Below are 20,500 nucleotides of genomic sequence, written 5' to 3'. Positions count from 1 at the left end.
TATATTGTTCTGGACCTCACAATGCCCATCTAATTCAACACTAGAAAGTCAATCCTAGCAGCTATTGTCAAACAGAAAATAAAACAAAACCTTTATTTCAAAACTCAAAGTAGCAAAACCAGCTAAGCAAGTTAGCTAACAGTCATGCTGGAGGAAATGTTTCCTCTCAAAACTAATGGTAAAAATGGCCTTGCAACTAGCTATACTAAATCTAACTAATTACACTTTGCGTTTGACCGCGTACACACATTTTCTTTCAACACTTAAGCACAAAGTGTTTTCCTGCAGATGATTTGACTTTTGATCCACTCACCACATTTCAGAGAATTCTTCATTGCAATGTACAGACCCAACCTGTTTCTCTGGTTGGAATGGCTTCCCTTAGAATTCCCCTCACCCCCAACCCCACTGGCCCAAGAAAATAAAAAGATTCTGCTCAAGGATTGACAGCTCCCTGCCTGCGTGAATGCCTTAAATGTAAAATCATTTTTCTTTATTTTGAACTTCTGTGGTTAGTATGTTTTGTTAGAATTGTAACTCCTGTTCTTTACTCCTTAGCAGAATGCCAATTGTCCCATTTTCACCCTTGGACTTGCCTTTATGGTCCTCATGGACAAACTTTTTCCACTTTCCTACCTTTTTTAGGGTTGAGCCTGCAAGTGCTTGTGGCTCACTTGCGAGACTGTTGTGTGCAGGAAATGGCTTGGAGCCCACCTGTTGCTTGCCATATACTGGCTTGCATGATGCTCTTATCTAGTGCCTTTATAATTCGTCACTGATAGGCAAGCGTCATTTCCTTTCCTCTCTGACGAATAGTGCCAAGTTTTGATTGATTCAACTTAATCAGTGCACGTTGGCTGCTCCAGTCATGATTTAGGTACTATTTTGTGCTTTTTGACTTCTAGTGCCCTGCAGACAGAAGGTTTGTGACTGGCAAAAACATGTGCAGCGGGACAAACAAAAATGTCAAAGTTTTATTTTTTATAACTAACTTTATTTTATTTTGACAAGTCGTCTTTTCTCACTTTCCGCTCATGTTTTCTTTTGTTTTAACTTGTGGGCACCTTCCCAAAAGATGACAATTAACTTGTTCAAGCAATCGCAAAGCAACATTGTTTCTTTGTTATGTCTAATTTCTGAAGTGATGCTATAACACATAATCGTGCAGTACACCCCGATCCACCCCACTCCAATCAGCCTCACTACAGACCACCCCACTCCCGTTCAAACCATTCACCCCAGTCCAATCAACTCTCACCCACCACACCTCACATCATTTCAATTCACCCAACCCCATTTCAATCCACCCCACTCCAGTCCAACACACACCAATCCTGTCCACCCCACTTCTGTCCGGTCCACCCCACTCCTGTCCGGTCCACCCCACTCCGGTCCACCCCACTCCTGTCCGGTCCACCCCACTCCAGTGAATCAAATCCCCCACCCCTCCATTCCAGTCCAACTTACTCCACTCCAATCCGATTTAATCCACCTCACTCCAATCCTGTCCAATCCACCCCAACCCTATCACTCTAATCCAAACCACCCACCCCAATCCAATCTAATCCACCCCAATCCTATCAACCTCACCCCATTTCAATCCACTCCATGCCAATCCCCAACTCCACTTAATCCACCCCACTCTACCCCAATCCACCCTACTCCACTCGACACTCTGCCACTGAACTCTACTCCCCTCTATGCATCATTACAACACTCCTCCTACCCCACTGTATGACATTCCAGCCAATCCACTCTACGACACTGTACTCCCCCACTCTACTCTTGACACTCCAGGCCCTAACCTTTAGCCATACTGGACAGCAGCCACACTAGTGTACAACATGGCAGAACACATTGCCAAAGCAAATAGCTCTTGTATAGGGGAGACCTGTTGGCTTTGCCAATGCTTGTTATTTTTCTCTTAGAGCACCTCTGTGCATTAAAAGCCTCATGGAAGATGCAATAGTGCTGTTTCTATCACAATTTGATTCGTCTGCATCTTGTCACATGTTTGTCTGACAAATTCTGTCCATTTGTTGGCCAGTTTCATTTATTGAGATCTATAAGATAAGTCTGCTTTCCTCCAGCATTTTTTTCTTTCACTTTTTTTATTTAAAAAAATTGTACGTAATGGACAAGCCTGGGCAAATCCAAAGGCTTGGCACTCACTTAAAAGCGAGACCTATTGGCTTTGCCAAAGCTTATTTGGTTTAATGAATCCACCCCCACCTTCTGTGTTGCTAATTTCCTTTTATCTCCATTGTTGTCTACAGCTCCTACGTCTCTGTTGTTGAAGGCCTATTGACTGTCACAACAGTCAACAGGGACTTTTGTGCACCCTCACCATGTTGCATCAAGTTCTTTTGGTGTTTTGGTATTGACTGTGCCCATGCTTGTTTTCTGTTGCATTATTCACATGCTGCTCTTCTCATCTGTAACAGATTGTGCTAGAAGAACAACACCATGCATGCCCATAGTACTGTGTTTGCAATATTAGCTTACAAAGATGAGGAGCCGTCACCCTGGTCTATTGTTGCATATTTTGGGCTTGTGCAGAAAGATAGAGTGGTAATGTTAACACACTGCAATTCACCCCACTGGGCTGTATTTCTGACTACTCAGACAGGTCTAGAAATAGCATAAACATTTTACTAGATCTGCAGGTTGAGTAACTTGAATAATCTACTCAACCTAATTTTAATGTACTTGACCTGTAAACGGGTCTCAAATTGTGTGATGCTAGGCAGATGTTTACAATCGTCTTTTTTTTTCTTCTCGCATATCATTCCACCTTCAAATATGTGAGCTCAGCATTTCTGTAGTACAAAAACAGCTCTTTTGTTTAAGTTGACTAAAGTTTCTGCATGTATCACAAGAATTTAACTCACATATAGGACATGACCCATGACTTGCTTTTAGTTTACTAACAGCATTGCCATCAGGGCAGGAGTGTTTATCAGTTTGTTTAAACACTCATGTTCAATAAATACATTACTAAACCATGATGTGTTAGCATATTGTCATCTACACACAGTAAATTTCCAAGAAATGTCCAAAAACCTTTCCACTAACTTGCAGCTTTACTTATGAAACTATATAGTGTATTAACAATCTGTGAAAATTGGGTTTAAGAAAATATACCTTTGCACATTGACACCTAAAGTATTCTGATTTGTTTTCATCCTATTAAAATATATTTTTCATTACACAGAAATATAACAAAATGGGCTTTCACAACTACTGAAATATATTTTAAATTGTTTGTACAGTTGACTTAGTCATTTAAATGTCTGTTAGGAAAAAACCTGACACTCTATATCCTTTTTATTTTACATTCTAAACAGCAGGTCACACAGTTCACCTTACAAAGTCCTGTAACTACATTCAGAAGGAAAATGTATTGGAAGACAAACTGACTTCTGACCTCTGTCTGTGAACACAGAACAAATGCAACAAGAACAAGATTTAAGAGTCTTTTATTGCACCTCCACTTTCTGACTGAACAGAAAACTTGTTTTTGTCAACTCCCCAAAAGGGGCCAGTTAAGTCATAAAAATAGCTCAACCTGATCAAATATGACTTGCCATTGGAGCCCTGTCAGAAATAGTAAGCTTTTTAGTGAGCAGGACAAATAATTGACAAAGGTTTCATCAGTATGGCACAGCTTCATGACTGAACACAAAGGAGAAATGGAAGGAAAACACTGCTTTTCTTATGACGGGGATTACATGACAATTGCTAGAAAGTATATATTTTATTTTCTGAAACCTGTTAGGGAATCTGATTTTGCAACATTCTTTAGTGCCCTTACTGAGAATTGATTTGGATTGATCTCTGGCAGGTGACTTCTCTAACTGTAGGTGGCTTTGTGTCTCAGTGTTTTCACAGTGCTCTTAGGTGGAGTTATGACAGCCTTGTTACCCCTTTCTCATGTAATCTTCCATTATTGTCTTTTATAATGACCCTGTCAGGATTATTTGTCAATTTATTTTTAAATGCACAGTAATGCATACAATTCTTACTGCCCTTTCACAGTGAAGAACAAACAAGATATTAACAAACATGAAATGATCTTTGATAGACCTGGCATCCTTGGCTTGGTTTCCCCCCTAAGCCTTTGTCTTCAACCCTCCTGTTTTTTTACTTCCTTTTTGCTGGCTTTATGACTCTGCACACTTACCACTGCTAACCAGTGATAAAGCACTTGTGCTCGCTCCTTAAAACATGGTAGAATTGGGCTATACTCAATTGCCAAATGTAATTTGCGTGTAAGTTCCTAGTAAGCTGTCACTACATGTGCCCAGGACTGTTCAAGTAAATGCTGCTAGTGGTTCTGAAGCGCTGATTGTGCCACCTACTTAAGTAGCACTTTAAACGTGTCTCAGGCCAGCCATTGCAGCCTTCGTGTGCAATTTTAACCTGCCATTTCGACTTGACAAAATAACCCTTTTGCCAGGCCTCAACCTTCCCTTTTAATACAAATGTCATCCCTAGGATAGGCCCTGGACAGCCAAGAGGGCAGGGTGCAATGTAATTAATATGTAAAACATGTGCTTTTAAGTTTTACATGTTCTGGTATTGAAGAACTCTTCAAGGCCTACCTCTCCCATAGGATAACATTGGAGTTACCTTATTACATTAAATAAGATATAATTTCCAATTGTGAACAGGTACCCAGTTCATGTTTGGTGTTCTTGGAATTGTAAGGAAAAATCCTAACTTTTGGTGAATTTGGATTTTAAAATTACAATTCTGAAAACGGCACATTTAGAAAGTTAGCATTTTCCTGTAGTAACCATGTGGTACCTGCAACCTGTCTCTAGGTCAAATGACTGGGTGTAGTTGACATTGAGCTTTGTGTATTCCTCCTAGACAGCCACACACAACAGGGAGCTTAGGCATGCCTGGATGGGTCATCACTGGCAGGATGTGAGGGTGGAAATGGACCCATCCCCACTTACACTTGAATAGAATGTGTCCTGCCACCACAGAAAGGGGGCGGTATACTCCCTGTAGTTAGTCTGGAGCCAAGGTCAAGAGGGCAGGGCACCTCTGCACTTCATAGGCCTACCTCTAGAAGCTTCTCCCCACATCAGATGCACATCTGTGTATAAATACTGGACCTCGGACACCAACTCTTCAGTCCACCTCTGGACCTGTGGATACTCTGCCAGGACGAAGGTCTGCGGTACTGCTTAAAGGACTCCCACTCTGCTGAACTAATGCTCTGAAGGACTGCTGCCCTGCTGTGTTGACCTGCTTCCCTCTTGCCTGGGTGTAAAGGAGTGGAGCTGCATCTTGTGAACCCCTAAACCCAGAGTGACTTCAGGATCTAGTTGGCTTGCCTCGTGATCTGAAGCCTCAGGGACACAGCATACTTCCCAAAACCTTGCACCTAAACTCTGCCATTTGTGACTCTACCCTGCGACTCCAGTCCTGGACCCTTGGAAATAGGTTTAAGGTGCTCTGACCGCCTCTGTGATCCAGTGGAACCGGTGCATCTCCTCTGCTGTGCGGTGCAAGCCATAGAAGAGCTAATGCATTCCCACTGCTGCCTGGTTTGGACCCGCCGCAGAGACACACATTGCACTGCAGCCCATCGGAACCACTGCTTCGTGACGTATCTTGGCACAGGCCCTCGCTTCACTCGTCTAAGGCACCCTCAATGCCTGCGCATCACAGCCCAGTCTCCGAATCAATGCATCGCCTCAACTGCACAACAACACCTCGACGTCGGCCTTCACATCACAAGCCCTCGTCAAAGCAGGACCTCACACTGCAGCCTCCTTGCCTTTGTGAACTGACGTATCGCACGGCTATGCAACACATCTTCGCATATCCTCACAGTGGTCTGCAAACCAGGATTTATGATACTTTGTTCAGCAGATCTAACTGGGTCCCTTTATACGGCCCGTGCTCCTTTGCAGTCGGCCTGAACATGTGACTTTGTCCTGGTCCAGCATAACTAGATATCTAGAGTTGGAGTTTTGTGCTTTTTGGTGCTATTGTCACTAAAATCTATAAAACTGAATTTCTACGGTTCTACTGATTGGATGTTGTTGTTTTTGTCCTGTTTTATTTATTAAAGAAAGTTCTAATTTTCTAACTTGGTGTGCCTTTTTGTGTGGTGGTGTTCACTTTATTATTGTTCGAAGAGTTGCCCAAATACTTTACACATTGCTTCTATGTTAAGTCTGACTGCTCTGTGCCAAACTACCAGAGAGATGAGCACAGATTAATTGAGGGTTGGCTTGTGTCTCGCCCTGACAAGGATTGTGGTTGCCGCTTGACCAGGGCTCACACCCCAGTCAATCAACAACCCGATTACTCACAATGTTGTTTTACAAATTAGCTGTCCTTGTAATAGTTACATTTCACTCCTGCAGACCTCCATCAGTGTTCTCACTTCAGAGTTTGTATAAGTAATCTTGGTTCTCCACAGATACTGAAGCCCGTAATGACAACTATGACTTATGAAATTATGAAGGCAAGAGTTTAAATGTATGTTAGAAAATGAATAGGTGTATGTTGGTCATAAAAAATGCTCCCCTCCACACAATATTTTCTAGGGTGCAGCTATCATTAGTGAAAGAAGTACTGTGCATTGGGGCCCAGGGATCTGAGGGACCCAAATATCATTTACTACTCAATTTAATAGGTTTCAGTATGGAGCTAAAGCATTACATATACATAGTTAAACTCCGATTTTATCAATTGATCCGTTTTTATTCAAAAACCTTTTAACATAACATGCTTAAGGCATGATTCTCCGAAGGCAGGGGTCTTCAAACTGGGGGCCTCGAGTGATCCCAGGGGTCGGTGGGGTCCAGGCTCTGGTCAAAAGAAGCATTATGGGGCTTTGTTTTAAGCTGCACAAATGTGAGCAGCAGTAAATCGCTTTGTAATGGCCATCATTGTAAATCGCTTCTAATGGCCATCACTAACATGCTTTGTCATTTTTATCCAAGCTGGAAGTATGTGTCAAAAGGGAAGAGACTTCAAATACCCCTCAAAGTCCCCAACCCCACTTCTAATAATCACACTGTGGATACTTTTACGTTAGTGGGGCCCACCCGACCAGAATAGTATGTTTGGCATCATGTATGTGATTGCATTTTTAAAACAGTCTCCGGACTTATTTTGCAGTACGTTCAGACATATTTAAATATTGCCAATTTAGAAGAATACTTGTGACAAATTCGGAGGGGGGGGGCGATTATTTTTTTTGTTTGTTTTTTTGTTCACTAAGGTGGGCTTGGCATTAAAAGGTTTGAAGACCACTGTCCTACTGTAACCTGGTGCTTTTTGCAAAAGTGAACCATGATGGTATACTGAGCTGAAATTTAATTCAATATAAAACAAGTGATATACACATTATTTAAAGAAAAGATACAGATTTCGAGATGACAGATAAGAATCATAATTATAATTTATACAAGTATCCATCTTTGTACTGTCATTAACACAAATTACCCATATGAAGAAAACTGTTTTTGAAGAGAAATTATGCTAGGAGGCTTTAACCCCTTCGCTGCCAGGCCTTTTCCCCCTCCTGTGCCGGGCCTTTTTTTGCCTATTTGGGGCAGTTCGCGCTTAGGCCCTCATAACTTTTTGTCCACATAAGCTAACCAAGCCAAATTTGCGTCCTTTTTTTCCAACATCCTAGGGATTCTAGAGGTACCCAGACTTTGTGGGTTCCCTTGAAGGAGGCCAAGAAATTGGCCAAAATACAGTGAAAATTTCGTTTTTTTCAAAAAAATTGGAAAAAGTGGCTGCAGAAGAAGGCTTGTGGTTTTTCCCCTGAAAATGGCATCAACAAAGGGTTTGCGGTGCTAAACTCAGCAGCTTCCCAGCTTTCAGGAACAGGCAGACTTGAATCAGAAAACCCAATTTTTCAACACAATTTTGGCATTTTACTGGGGCATACCCCATTTGTGCAATTTTTTGTGCTTTCAGCCTCCTTCCAGTCAGTGACAGGAATGGTCATGAAACCAATGCTGGATCCCAGAAACCTAAACATTTCTGAAAAGTAGACAAAATTCTGAATTCAGCAAGGGGTCATTTGTGTAGATCCTACAAGGGTTTCCTACAGAAAATAACAGCTGAAAAAGAAAAATATTGAAATTGAGGTGAAAAAAACATAAATTTTTCTCTACGTTTTACTCTGTAACTTTTCCCTGCAATGTCAGATTATCGAAAGCAATATACCGTTACGTCTGCTGGACTCCTCTGGTTGCCGGGATATATAGGGTTTGTAGGTTCATCAAGAACCCGAGGAACCCAGAGCCAATAAATGAGCTGCACCCTGCAGTGCGTTTTCATTCTATACCGGGTATACAGCAATTCATTTGCTGAAATATAAGGAGTAAAAAATTGCTATCAAGAAAACCTTTGCATTTCCAAAAAGGGCACAAGATAAGATGTTGAGGAGCAGTGGTTATTTGCACATCTCTGAATTCCGGGGTGACCATAGTAGCACGTGAATTACAGGGAATTTCTCAAATAGATGTCTTTTTTACACACACTCCTATATTTGGAAGGGAAAAATGTAGAGAAAGACAAGGGGCAATAGTACTTGTTTTGCTAATCTATGTTCCCCCAAGTCTCCCGATAAAAATGGTACCTCACTTGTGTGGGTAGGCCTAGCACCCGCGACGGGATATGCCCCAAAACACAACGTGGACACATCACAGAAAACAGAGCTGTTTTTAGCAAAGTGACTACCTGTAGATTTTGGCCTCTAGCTCAGCCGCCACCTAGGGAAACCTACCAAACCTGTGCATTTCTGAAAACTAGAGACCTAGGGGAATCCAAGGAGGGGTGACTTGTGTGGCTCGGACCAGGTTCTGTTACCCAGAATCCTTTGCAAACCTCAAAATTTGGCTAAAAAAACACATGTTCCTCACATTTCTGTGGCAGAAAGTTCTGGAATCTGAGAGGAGCCACAAATTTCCTTCCACCCAGCGTTCCCCTACGTCTCCCGATAAAAATGATACCTCACTTGTGTGGGTAGGCCTAGCACCCGCGACAGGATATGCCCCAAAACACAACGTGGACACATCACAGAAAACAGAGCTGTTTTTAGCAAAGTGACTACCTGTAGATTTTGGCCTCTAGCTCAGCCGCCACCTAGGGAAACCTACCAAACCTGTGCATTTCTGAAAACTAGAGACCTAGGGGAATCCAAGGAGGGGTGACTTGTGTGGCTCGGACCAGGTTCTGTTACCCAGAATCCTTTGCAAACCTCAAAATTTGGCTAAAAAAACACATGTTCCTCACATTTCTGTGGCAGAAAGTTCTGGAATCTGAGAGGAGCCACAAATTTCCTTCCACCCAGCGTTCCCCCACGTCTCCCGCTAAAAATGATACCTCACTTGTGTGGGTAGGCCTAGCGCCCGCGACAGGATATGCCCCAAAACACAACGTGGACATATCACAGAAAACAGAGCTGTTTTTAGCAAAGTGACTACCTGTAGATTTTGGCCTCTAGCTCAGCCGCCACCTAGGGAAACCTACCAAACCTGTGCATTTCTGAAAACTAGAGACCTAGGGGAATCCAAGGAGGGGTGACTTGCGGGGCTCGAACCAGGTTCTGTTACCCAGAATCCTTTGCAAACCTCAAAATTTGGCTAAAAAAACACATGTTCCTCACATTTCTGTGGCAGAAAGTTCTGGAATCTGAGAGGAGCCACAAATTTCCTTCCACCCAGCGTTCCCCCACGTCTCCCGATAAAAATGATACCTCACTTGTGTGGGTAGGCCTAGCGCACGCGACAGGATATGCCCCAAAACACAACGTGGAAATATCACAGAAAACAGAGCTGTTTTTAGCAAAGTGACTACCTGTAGATTTTGGCCTCTAGCTCAGCCGCCACCTAGGGAAACCTACCAAACCTGTACATTTCTGAAAACTAGAGACCTAGGGGAATCCAAGGAGGGGTGACTTGCGGGGCTCGGACCAGGTTCTGTTACCCAGAATCCTTTGCAAATCTCAAAATTTGGCTAAAAAAACACATGTTCCTCACATTTCTGTGGCAGAAAGTTCTGGAATCTGAGAGGAGCCACAAATTTCCTTCCACCCAGCGTTCCCCCACGTCTCCCGATAAAAATGATACCTCACTTGTGTGGGTAGGCCTAGCGCCCGCGACAGGATATGCCCCAAAACACAACGTGGACATATCACAGAAAACAGAGCTGTTTTTAGCAAAGTGACTACCTGTAGATTTTGGCCTCTAGCTCAGCCGCCACCTAGGGAAACCTACTAAACCTGTGCATTTCTGAAAACTAGAGACCTAGGGGAATCCAAGGAGGGGTGACTTGCGGGGCTCGGACCAGGTTCTGTTACCCAGAATCCTTTGCAAACCTCAAAATTTGGCTAAAAAAACACATGTTCCTCACATTTCTGTGGCAGAAAGTTCTGGAATCTGAGAGGAGCCACAAATTTCCTTCCACCCAGCGTTCCCCCACGTCTCCCGATAAAAATGATACCTCACTTGTGTGGGTAGGCCTAGCGCCCGCGACAGGATATGCCCCAAAACACAACGTGGACATATCACAGAAAACAGAGCTGTTTTTAGCAAAGTGACTACCTGTAGATTTTGGCCTCTAGCTCAGCCGCCACCTAGGGAAACCTACCAAACCTGTGCATTTCTGAAAACTAGAGACCTAGGGGAATCCAAGGAGGGGTGACTTGCGGGGCTCGGACCAGGTTCTGTTACCCAGAATCCTTTGCAAATCTCAAAATTTGGCAAAAAAAACACATGTTCCTCACATTTCTGTGGCAGAAAGTTCTGGAATCTGAGAGGAGCCACAAATTTCCTTCCACCCAGCGTTCCCCCACGTCTCCCGATAAAAATGATACCTCACTTGTGTGGGTAGGCCTAGCGCCCGCGACAGGATATGCCCCAAAACACAACGTGGACATATCACAGAAAACAGAGCTGTTTTTAGCAAAGTGACTACCTGTAGATTTTGGCCTCTAGCTCAGCCGCCACCTAGGGAAACCTACCAAACCTGTGCATTTCTGAAAACTAGAGACCTAGGGGAATCCAAGGAGGGGTGACTTGCGGGGCTCGGACCAGGTTCTGTTACCCAGAATCCTTTGCAAACCTCAAAATTTGGCTAAAAAAACACATGTTCCTCACATTTCTGTGGCAGAAAGTTCTGGAATCTGAGAGGAGCCACAAATTTCCTTCCACCCAGCGTTCCCCCACGTCTCCCGATAAAAATGATACCTCACTTGTGTGGGTAGGCCTAGCACCCGCGACAGGATATGCCCCAAAACACAACGTGGACATATCACAGAAAACAGAGCTGTTTTTAGCAAAGTGACTACCTGTAGATTTTGGCCTCTAGCTCAGCCGGCACCTAGGGAAACCTACCAAACCTGTGCATTTCTGAAAACTAGAGACCTAGGGGAATCCAAGGAGGGGTGACTTGTGTGGCTCGGACCAGGTTCTGTTACCCAGAATCCTTTGCAAACCTCAAAATTTGGCTAAAAAAACACATGTACCTCACATTTCTGTGGCAGAAAGTTCTGGAATCTGAGAGGAGCCACAAATTTCCTTCCACCCAGCGTTCCCCCACGTCTCCCGATAAAAATGATACCTCACTTGTGTGGGTAGGCCTAGCGCCCGCGACAGGATATGCCCCAAAACACAACGTGGACATATCACAGAAAACAGAGCTGTTTTTAGCAAAGTGACTACCTGTAGATTTTGGCCTCTAGCTCAGCCGCCACCTAGGGAAACCTACCAAACCTGTGCATTTCTGAAAACTAGAGACCTAGGGGAATCCAAGGAGGGGTGACTTGCGGGGCTCGGACCAGGTTCTGTTACCCAGAATCCTTTGCAAATCTCAAAATTTGGCTAAAAAAACACATGTTCCTCACATTTCTGTGGCAGAAAGTTCTGGAATCTGAGAGGAGCCACAAATTTCCTTCCACCCAGCGTTCCCCCACGTCTCCCGATAAAAATGATACCTCACTTGTGTGGGTAGGCCTAGCGCCCGCGACAGGATATGCCCCAAAACACAACGTGGACATATCACAGAAAACAGAGCTGTTTTTAGCAAAGTGACTACCTGTAGATTTTGGCCTCTAGCTCAGCCGCCACCTAGGGAAACCTACCAAACCTGTGCATTTCTGAAAACTAGAGACCTAGGGGAATCCAAGGAGGGGTGACTTGCGGGGCTCGGACCAGGTTCTGTTACCCAGAATCCTTTGCAAACCTCAAAATTTGGCTAAAAAAACACATGTTCCTCACATTTCTGTGGCAGAAAGTTCTGGAATCTGAGAGGAGCCACAAATTTCCTTCCACCCAGCGTTCCCCCACGTCTCCCGATAAAAATGATACCTCACTTGTGTGGGTAGGCCTAGCACCCGCGACAGGATATGCCCCAAAACACAACGTGGACATATCACAGAAAACAGAGCTGTTTTTAGCAAAGTGACTACCTGTAGATTTTGGCCTCTAGCTCAGCCGGCACCTAGGGAAACCTACCAAACCTGTGCATTTCTGAAAACTAGAGACCTAGGGGAATCCAAGGAGGGGTGACTTGTGTGGCTCGGACCAGGTTCTGTTACCCAGAATCCTTTGCAAACCTCAAAATTTGGCTAAAAAAACACATGTTCCTCACATTTCTGTGGCAGAAAGTTCTGGAATCTGAGAGGAGCCACAAATTTCCTTCCACCCAGCGTTCCCCCACGTCTCCCGATAAAAATGATACCTCACTTGTGTGGGTAGGCCTAGCGCCCGCAACAGGATATGCCCCAAAACACAACGTGGACACATCACAGAAAACAGAGCTGTTTTTAGCAAAGTGACTACCTGTAGATTTTGGCCTCTAGCTCAGCCGCCACCTAGGGAAACCTACCAAACCTGTACATTTCTGAAAACTAGAGACCTAGGGAAATCCAAGGAGGGGTGACTTGTGTGGCTCGGACCAGGTTCTGTTACCCAGAATCCTTTGCAAACTTCAAAATTTGGCTAAAAAAACACATGTCCCTCACATTTCTGTGGCAGAAAGTTCTGGAATCTGAGAGGAGCTACAAATTTCCTTCCACTCAGCGTTCCCCCAAGTCTCCCGATAAAAATGATACCTCACTTGCGTGGGTAGGCCTAGCGCCGGCGACAGGAAACACCCCAAAGCGCAACGTGGACACATCCTAAATTTTGGAAAAAAACAGAGGTGTTTTTTGCGAAGTGCCTACCTGTAGATTTTGGCCTCTAGCTCAGCCGGCACCTAGGGAAACCTACCAAACCTGTGCATTTCTGAAAACTAGAGACCTAGGGGAATCCAAGGAGGGGTGACTTGCGGGGCTCGGACCAGGTTCTGTTACCCAGAATCCTTTGCAAACCTCAAAATTTGGCTAAAAAAACACATGTTCCTCACATTTCTGTGGCAGAAAGTTCTGGAATCTGAGAGGAGCCACAAATTTCCTTCCACCCAGCGTTCCCCCACGTCTCCCGATAAAAATGATACCTCACTTGTGTGGGTAGGCCTAGCGCCCGCGACAGGATATGCCCCAAAACACAACGTGGACATATCACAGAAAACAGAGCTGTTTTTAGCAAAGTGACTACCTGTAGATTTTGGCCTCTAGCTCAGCCGCCACCTAGGGAAACCTACCAAACCTGTGCATTTCTGAAAACTAGAGACCTAGGGGAATCCAAGGAGGGGTGACTTGCGGGGCTCGGACCAGGTTCTGTTACCCAGAATCCTTTGCAAATCTCAAAATTTGGCAAAAAAAACACATGTTCCTCACATTTCTGTGGCAGAAAGTTCTGGAATCTGAGAGGAGCCACAAATTTCCTTCCACCCAGCGTTCCCCCACGTCTCCCGATAAAAATGATACCTCACTTGTGTGGGTAGGCCTAGCGCCCGCGACAGGATATGCCCCAAAACACAACGTGGACATATCACAGAAAACAGAGCTGTTTTTAGCAAAGTGACTACCTGTAGATTTTGGCCTCTAGCTCAGCCGGCACCTAGGGAAACCTACCAAACCTGTGCATTTCTGAAAACTAGAGACCTAGGGGAATCCAAGGAGGGGTGACTTGCGGGGCTCGGACCAGGTTCTGTTACCCAGAATCCTTTGCAAATCTCAAAATTTGGCTAAAAAAACACATGTTCCTCACATTTCTGTGGCAGAAAGTTCTGGAATCTGAGAGGAGCCACAAATTTCCTTCCACCCAGCGTTCCCCCACGTCTCCCGATAAAAATGATACCTCACTTGTGTGGGTAGGCCTAGCGCCCGCGACAGGATATGCCCCAAAACACAACGTGGACATATCACAGAAAACAGAGCTGTTTTTAGCAAAGTGACTACCTGTAGATTTTGGCCTCTAGCTCAGCCGCCACCTAGGGAAACCTACCAAACCTGTGCATTTCTGAAAACTAGAGACCTAGGGGAATCCAAGGAGGGGTGACTTGCGGGGCTCGGACCAGGTTCTGTTACCCAGAATCCTTTGCAAACCTAAAAATTTGGCTAAAAAAACACATGTTCCTCACATTTCTGTGGCAGAAAGTTCTGGAATCTGAGAGGAGCCACAAATTTCCTTCCACCCAGCGTTCCCCCACGTCTCCCGATAAAAATGATACCTCACTTGTGTGGGTAGGCCTAGCACCCGCGACAGGATATGCCCCAAAACACAACGTGGACATATCACAGAAAACAGAGCTGTTTTTAGCAAAGTGACTACCTGTAGATTTTGGCCTCTAGCTCAGCCGGCACCTAGGGAAACCTACCAAACCTGTGCATTTCTGAAAACTAGAGACCTAGGGGAATCCAAGGAGGGGTGACTTGCGGGGCTCGGACCAGGTTCTGTTACCCAGAATCCTTTGCAAATCTCAAAATTTGGCTAAAAAAACACATGTTCCTCACATTTCTGTGGCAGAAAGTTCTGGAATCTGAGAGGAGCCACAAATTTCCTTCCACCCAGCGTTCCCCCACGTCTCCCGATAAAAATGATACCTCACTTGTGTGGGTAGGCCTAGCGCCCGCGACAGGATATGCCCCAAAACACAACGTGGACATATCACAGAAAACAGAGCTGTTTTTAGCAAAGTGACTACCTGTAGATTTTGGCCTCTAGCTCAGCCGCCACCTAGGGAAACCTACCAAACCTGTGCATTTCTGAAAACTAGAGACCTAGGGGAATCCAAGGAGGGGTGACTTGCGGGGCTCGGACCAGGTTCTGTTACCCAGAATCCTTTGCAAACCTCAAAATTTGGCTAAAAAAACACATGTTCCTCACATTTCTGTGGCAGAAAGTTCTGGAATCTGAGAGGAGCCACAAATTTCCTTCCACCCAGCGTTCCCCCACGTCTCCCGATAAAAATGATACCTCACTTGTGTGGGTAGGCCTAGCACCCGCGACAGGATATGCCCCAAAACACAACGTGGACATATCACAGAAAACAGAGCTGTTTTTAGCAAAGTGACTACCTGTAGATTTTGGCCTCTAGCTCAGCCGGCACCTAGGGAAACCTACCAAACCTGTGCATTTCTGAAAACTAGAGACCTAGGGGAATCCAAGGAGGGGTGACTTGTGTGGCTCGGACCAGGTTCTGTTACCCAGAATCCTTTGCAAACCTCAAAATTTGGCTAAAAAAACACATGTTCCTCACATTTCTGTGGCAGAAAGTTCTGGAATCTGAGAGGAGCCACAAATTTCCTTCCACCCAGCGTTCCCCCACGTCTCCCGATAAAAATGATACCTCACTTGTGTGGGTAGGCCTAGCGCCCGCAACAGGATATGCCCCAAAACACAACGTGGACACATCACAGAAAACAGAGCTGTTTTTAGCAAAGTGACTACCTGTAGATTTTGGCCTCTAGCTCAGCCGCCACCTAGGGAAACCTACCAAACCTGTACATTTCTGAAAACTAGAGACCTAGGGAAATCCAAGGAGGGGTGACTTGTGTGGCTCGGACCAGGTTCTGTTACCCAGAATCCTTTGCAAACTTCAAAATTTGGCTAAAAAAACACATGTCCCTCACATTTCTGTGGCAGAAAGTTCTGGAATCTGAGAGGAGCTACAAATTTCCTTCCACTCAGCGTTCCCCCAAGTCTCCCGATAAAAATGATACCTCACTTGCGTGGGTAGGCCTAGCGCCGGCGACAGGAAACACCCCAAAGCGCAACGTGGACACATCCTAAATTTTGGAAAAAAACAGAGGTGTTTTTTGCGAAGTGCCTACCTGTAGATTTTGGCCTCTAGCTCAGCCGGCACCTAGGGAAACCTACCAAACCTGTGCATTTCTGAAAACTAGAGACCTAGGGGAATCCAAGGAGGGGTGACTTGCGGGGCTCGGACCAGGTTCTGTTACCCAGAATCCTTTGCAAACCTCAAAATTTGGCTAAAAAAACACATGTCCCTCACATTTCTGTGGCAGAAAGTTCTGGAATTTGAGAGGAGCTACAAATTTCCTTCCACCCAGCGTTCCCCCAAGTCTCCCGATAAAAATGATACCTCACTTGCGTGGGTAGGCCTAGCGCCGGCGACAGGAAACACCCCAAAGCGCAACGTGGACACATCCTAAATTTTGGAAAAAAACAGAGGTGTTTTTTGCGAAGTGCCTACCTGTAGATTTTGGCCTCTAGCTCAGCCGGCACCTAGGGAAACCTACCAAACCTGTGCATTTCTGAAAACTAGAGACCTAGGGGAATCCAAGGAGGGGTGACTTGCAGGGCTCGGACCAGGTTCTGTTACCCAGAATCCTTTGCAAACCTCAAAATTTGGCTAAAAATACACATGTTACTCACATTTCTGTGGCAGAAAGTTCTGGAATCTGAGAGGAGCCACAAATTTCCTTCTACCCAGCGTTCCCCCAAGTCTCCCGATAAAAATGATACCTCACTTGTGTGGGTAGGACTAGCGCCCACGAAAGGAAAGGGCCCAAAACACAACGTGGACACATCAAATTTTTTTATAAAAAGCAGTGCCTACCTGTGGATTTTGGCCTGTAGCTCAGCCGACACTTGAGGAAACCTAGCAAACCAGTGCATTTTTGAAAACTAGAAACCCAGGGGAATCCAAGATGGGGTGACTTGCGGGGCTCTGACCAGGTTATGTTACCCAGAATCCTTTGCAAACATCAAAATTTGGCCCAAAAAACACTTTTTCCTCTCATTTCGGTGACAGAAAGTTCTGGAATCTGAGAGGAGCCACAAATTTCCTTCCACCCAGCGTTCCCCTAAGTCTCTCGATAAAAATGGTACATCACTTCTGTGGGTAGGCCTAGCGCCCACAAAAGGAAATGGCCCAAAACACAACGTGGACACAACATATTTTTTCACAGAAAACAGAGGTGTTTTTTGCAAGGTGCCTACCTGTGGTGTTTGGCCTGTAGCTCAGCCGGCCCCAGGGGGGGGGGGGGGGGGGGGCAGAAATGCCCTAAAATAAATTTGCCCCCCCAACCCCCACCCTCCCCCGCCGGGAGCGACCCTTGCCTACGGGGTCGCTCCCCCTGCGTGACATTGGCACCAAAAAACAAATCCCCGGTGCCTAGTGGTTGACCTAAACTCAGCCAATCTGCCCCCAAGGGGGGCAGAAATGGCCTAAATACAATTTGTCCCCCAGGGGAGCGACTTTTGCCTGATGGGTCGCTCCCCATCTCAAAAAAAAAAACAGAAAAAAAAAGAAAAAAAAGAAAAATTCCCCTGGCGCCTAGAGGTTTCTGCCCCCCCCCCCCCCGGGGGGGCAGAAATGGCCTAAAATAAATTTGCCCCCCAACACCCACCCCCCCCGGGAGCGACCCTTGCCTACGGGGTCGCTCCCCCTGTGTGACATTGGCGCCAAAAAACAAATCCCCGGTGCCTAGTGGTTTCTGCCCCCTTGGGGGCAGGTTGACCTAAAATTGGCCAATCTGCCCCAAGGGGGGCAGAAATGGCCTAAATACAATTTGTCCCCCAGAGGAGCGACTTTTGCCTGATGGGTCGCTCCCCATCTCTAAAAAAAGAAACAACAACAAAAAAAAACACAAAAAAAAAATTGCCCTGGCGCCTAGAGTGTTCTGCCCCCCCCCCCCGGGGTCAGTTCGGCCTAATAATAGGCCGATCTGTCCCCCGGGGGGGCAGAAATGGCCTAAAATAAATTTGCCCCCAGGGAGGCAGAAATGGTCTAAATACAATTTGCCCCCCAGGGGAGCGACCCTTGCCTGATGGGTCGCTCCCCATCTCTAAAAAAAAAAAAAAAAGAATAAAAAAAAAAAACACAAAAAAAAAATTTGCCCTGGCGCCTAGAGGTTTCTTCCCCCCATGGGGGCAGATCGGCCTAATAATAGGCCGATCTGCCCCCAGGGGGGGCAGAAAAGGCCTTCCCAAAAAATTGCCCCCCCTGGGAGCGACCCTTGCCAATGGGGTCGCTTTGTTGCGTGACATTCGCGCGCAAAAACAAACTCCCTGGTGTCTAATGGTTTCTGCCCCCCTTGGGGGCAGATTGGCCTTATCAAAATAGGCCAATCTGCCCCCAAGGGGGGCAGAAATGGCCTAAATATATATTGCCCCGTAGGGGAGCGACCCTTGCCTAAGGGATCGCTCCCCACCTAAAAAAAAAGAATTCATCACAGAAAAAACAAAAAAAATGGTCCCTGGTGCCTAGAGGTTTCTGCCCCCCCTGGGGGCAGATCGGCCTAATAATAGGCCAATCTGCCCCCAGGGGGGGCAGAAAAGGCCTTCCTAAAAAAATGCCCCCCTGGGAGCGACCCTTGCCCAAGGGGTCGCTCCCTTTTGCCAATTTCAAGAAAAAAAAAAAATCCCTGGTGTCTAGTGGGGTTTCAAAAGCCGGATTGCAAGCAATCCGGCTTTTGAAACCTGTGAGAGACTTCAAAGGGAAGGAAATACATTTCCTTCCCTTTGAAGCCTCTCGGGGCCTCCCCCATGGGATTGAAAAAGAAATGCAAAAGCTCTGCTTCCAGCGCGATGGGGGAGACCCTGTGACTAATCAGCGCGCGCTCGCGCGCTGACGTCACAGGGGGGGTTGGGGGGAGGTTGGGGTGGGAGGGGAAGGGCTTCCCCTTCCATCCCTGACTTGGGGGGGGTGGGGGGGAACCCCACAGAGGGAGCGAGAGCGCTCCCTCTGGGCTCTGTGCACAGGACGTAATGGTTACGTCCTGGGCACAGCAGCACTGTGCCTCAGGACGTAACCATTACGTCCTGGGCACAGAAGGGGTTAAATGAAAGAAGAAAGTGCAATATAAAGTCTATCACCCCAAGGATGTGGCACTATAGCTGCGAAACATGTATTGGCTGTACCTTGTGAGAATCAGCTGCACTGTGGAATAATGGTCCTTTTATATCAGCGTAAAAGAAACCTTCTGAAACTGAGTATTACTGTTAATATGGAAGATTCGTCTTCATTATATAGATTGTCTCATTGTGATAGGATGATTTTATTAGTGTACCTTAGGAGAATCATGTCTTGTGTCGTTTATTGAAAGGTGGTTTGGAAAAAAAGGATCAATTAATAAAATCAGAGGTTAAGTATTTCTGTATAATGCTTTAGCTCCTTAATTAAACCTATTGTATTTTGTAAGATATATGCTAATTACTGGCTTGGTGGGTTGAGCAGCGGAGGACCTATCCAGGTCAGATAACTTTCCTTTTTTGTTGCTCCTTCACCAAGCATCCAGGGTCAGGAGGACCCATTTTATGTGCTTGCATTAGCGTCAATTGCAGATTTGCTACACCACTGATAATTTCAGTGGGCAGAGTTGAAAATTGTTTGCATAGCACAGCTAATAAATTGTTCTTTTCCTCTTTCAGATCTATACTTTAAGAGAATTGAAGACAAGTTAAAGGAAAATGAACTTGTCCACAAAGAAGAGCTCAAAAAGTTTCTCCATTTGTGTCAGACAGCTGCTGATGTAGAATTGGCGAAAACTGTTATTTACAGGTACACTGTAATTCGATTTACTTTCTTTAATTGGATGTATGTAGCAAGCCAAATGTAGCGTGATATAACTTAAAGAGTAAGGTTACAAAAGGGGTTGGTTACAAGCATAATCAGCTGAGATATATGAAATTATATAAGGTGAACTCAACATGCCATTATCAGCAGTGAAGCAATCTAAATGTCTGTTGTGAAAGAAGAGTTTGAGGATGGACGCAATTTGAACAGGAGGTGCCTTGAGCTTGCGTGATCTGTTAACAAACTTTTTGTGGTGAGACTGTTCACTTGAGGAGTAATTGAAAAATTAACATTGAGACCTGCACTCAAATAGCGTGCTGTTTGGGAAAGAGTTGATAGGGACCAATGGAAAGACACCAGTCCTATATGAAGAAATGTAGATGACCTGGACAAAAAAGATGAATGTTCGTCTTTGGGGAGGTAAGCCAAAGAACTTTATGCTGCAACCAGATTAGACACTATCGAGATATTCAAGGCCTTTAGGCGTTTGTCGAGATTATTGGAGAGTTCAATGTGAATTAGTGTGTCACACATGATTGCCCAAGTCTTAGCCCTTGAAGATATTTGCAAAAGAAAAACATGG

General features: G+C 45.4%; 1 protein-coding gene across 2 annotated transcripts in view; it reads left to right on the top strand.

Annotated features, from left to right (window-relative positions):
* The window catches only part of PTCD2 (pentatricopeptide repeat domain 2), a 256,012-nt gene that overhangs the window by 62,705 nt on the left and 172,807 nt on the right, over positions 1 to 20,500 (top strand). For both annotated transcript variants that reach the window (XM_069224151.1, XM_069224144.1), the window contains exon 3: positions 19,773 to 19,902. In XM_069224151.1, coding sequence (XP_069080252.1) covers positions 19,773 to 19,902 — 130 coding nt within the window. The remainder of the gene's footprint in view (positions 1 to 19,772; positions 19,903 to 20,500) is intronic.

This window comes from Pleurodeles waltl, chromosome 1_1 (genome assembly GCF_031143425.1).
Source record: "Pleurodeles waltl isolate 20211129_DDA chromosome 1_1, aPleWal1.hap1.20221129, whole genome shotgun sequence".
NCBI classification, from domain to species: domain Eukaryota; kingdom Metazoa; phylum Chordata; class Amphibia; order Caudata; family Salamandridae; genus Pleurodeles; species Pleurodeles waltl.
The sequence above is the reverse complement of the archived record's forward strand: the minus strand, read 5'-3'. Positions and strand labels throughout refer to the sequence as shown.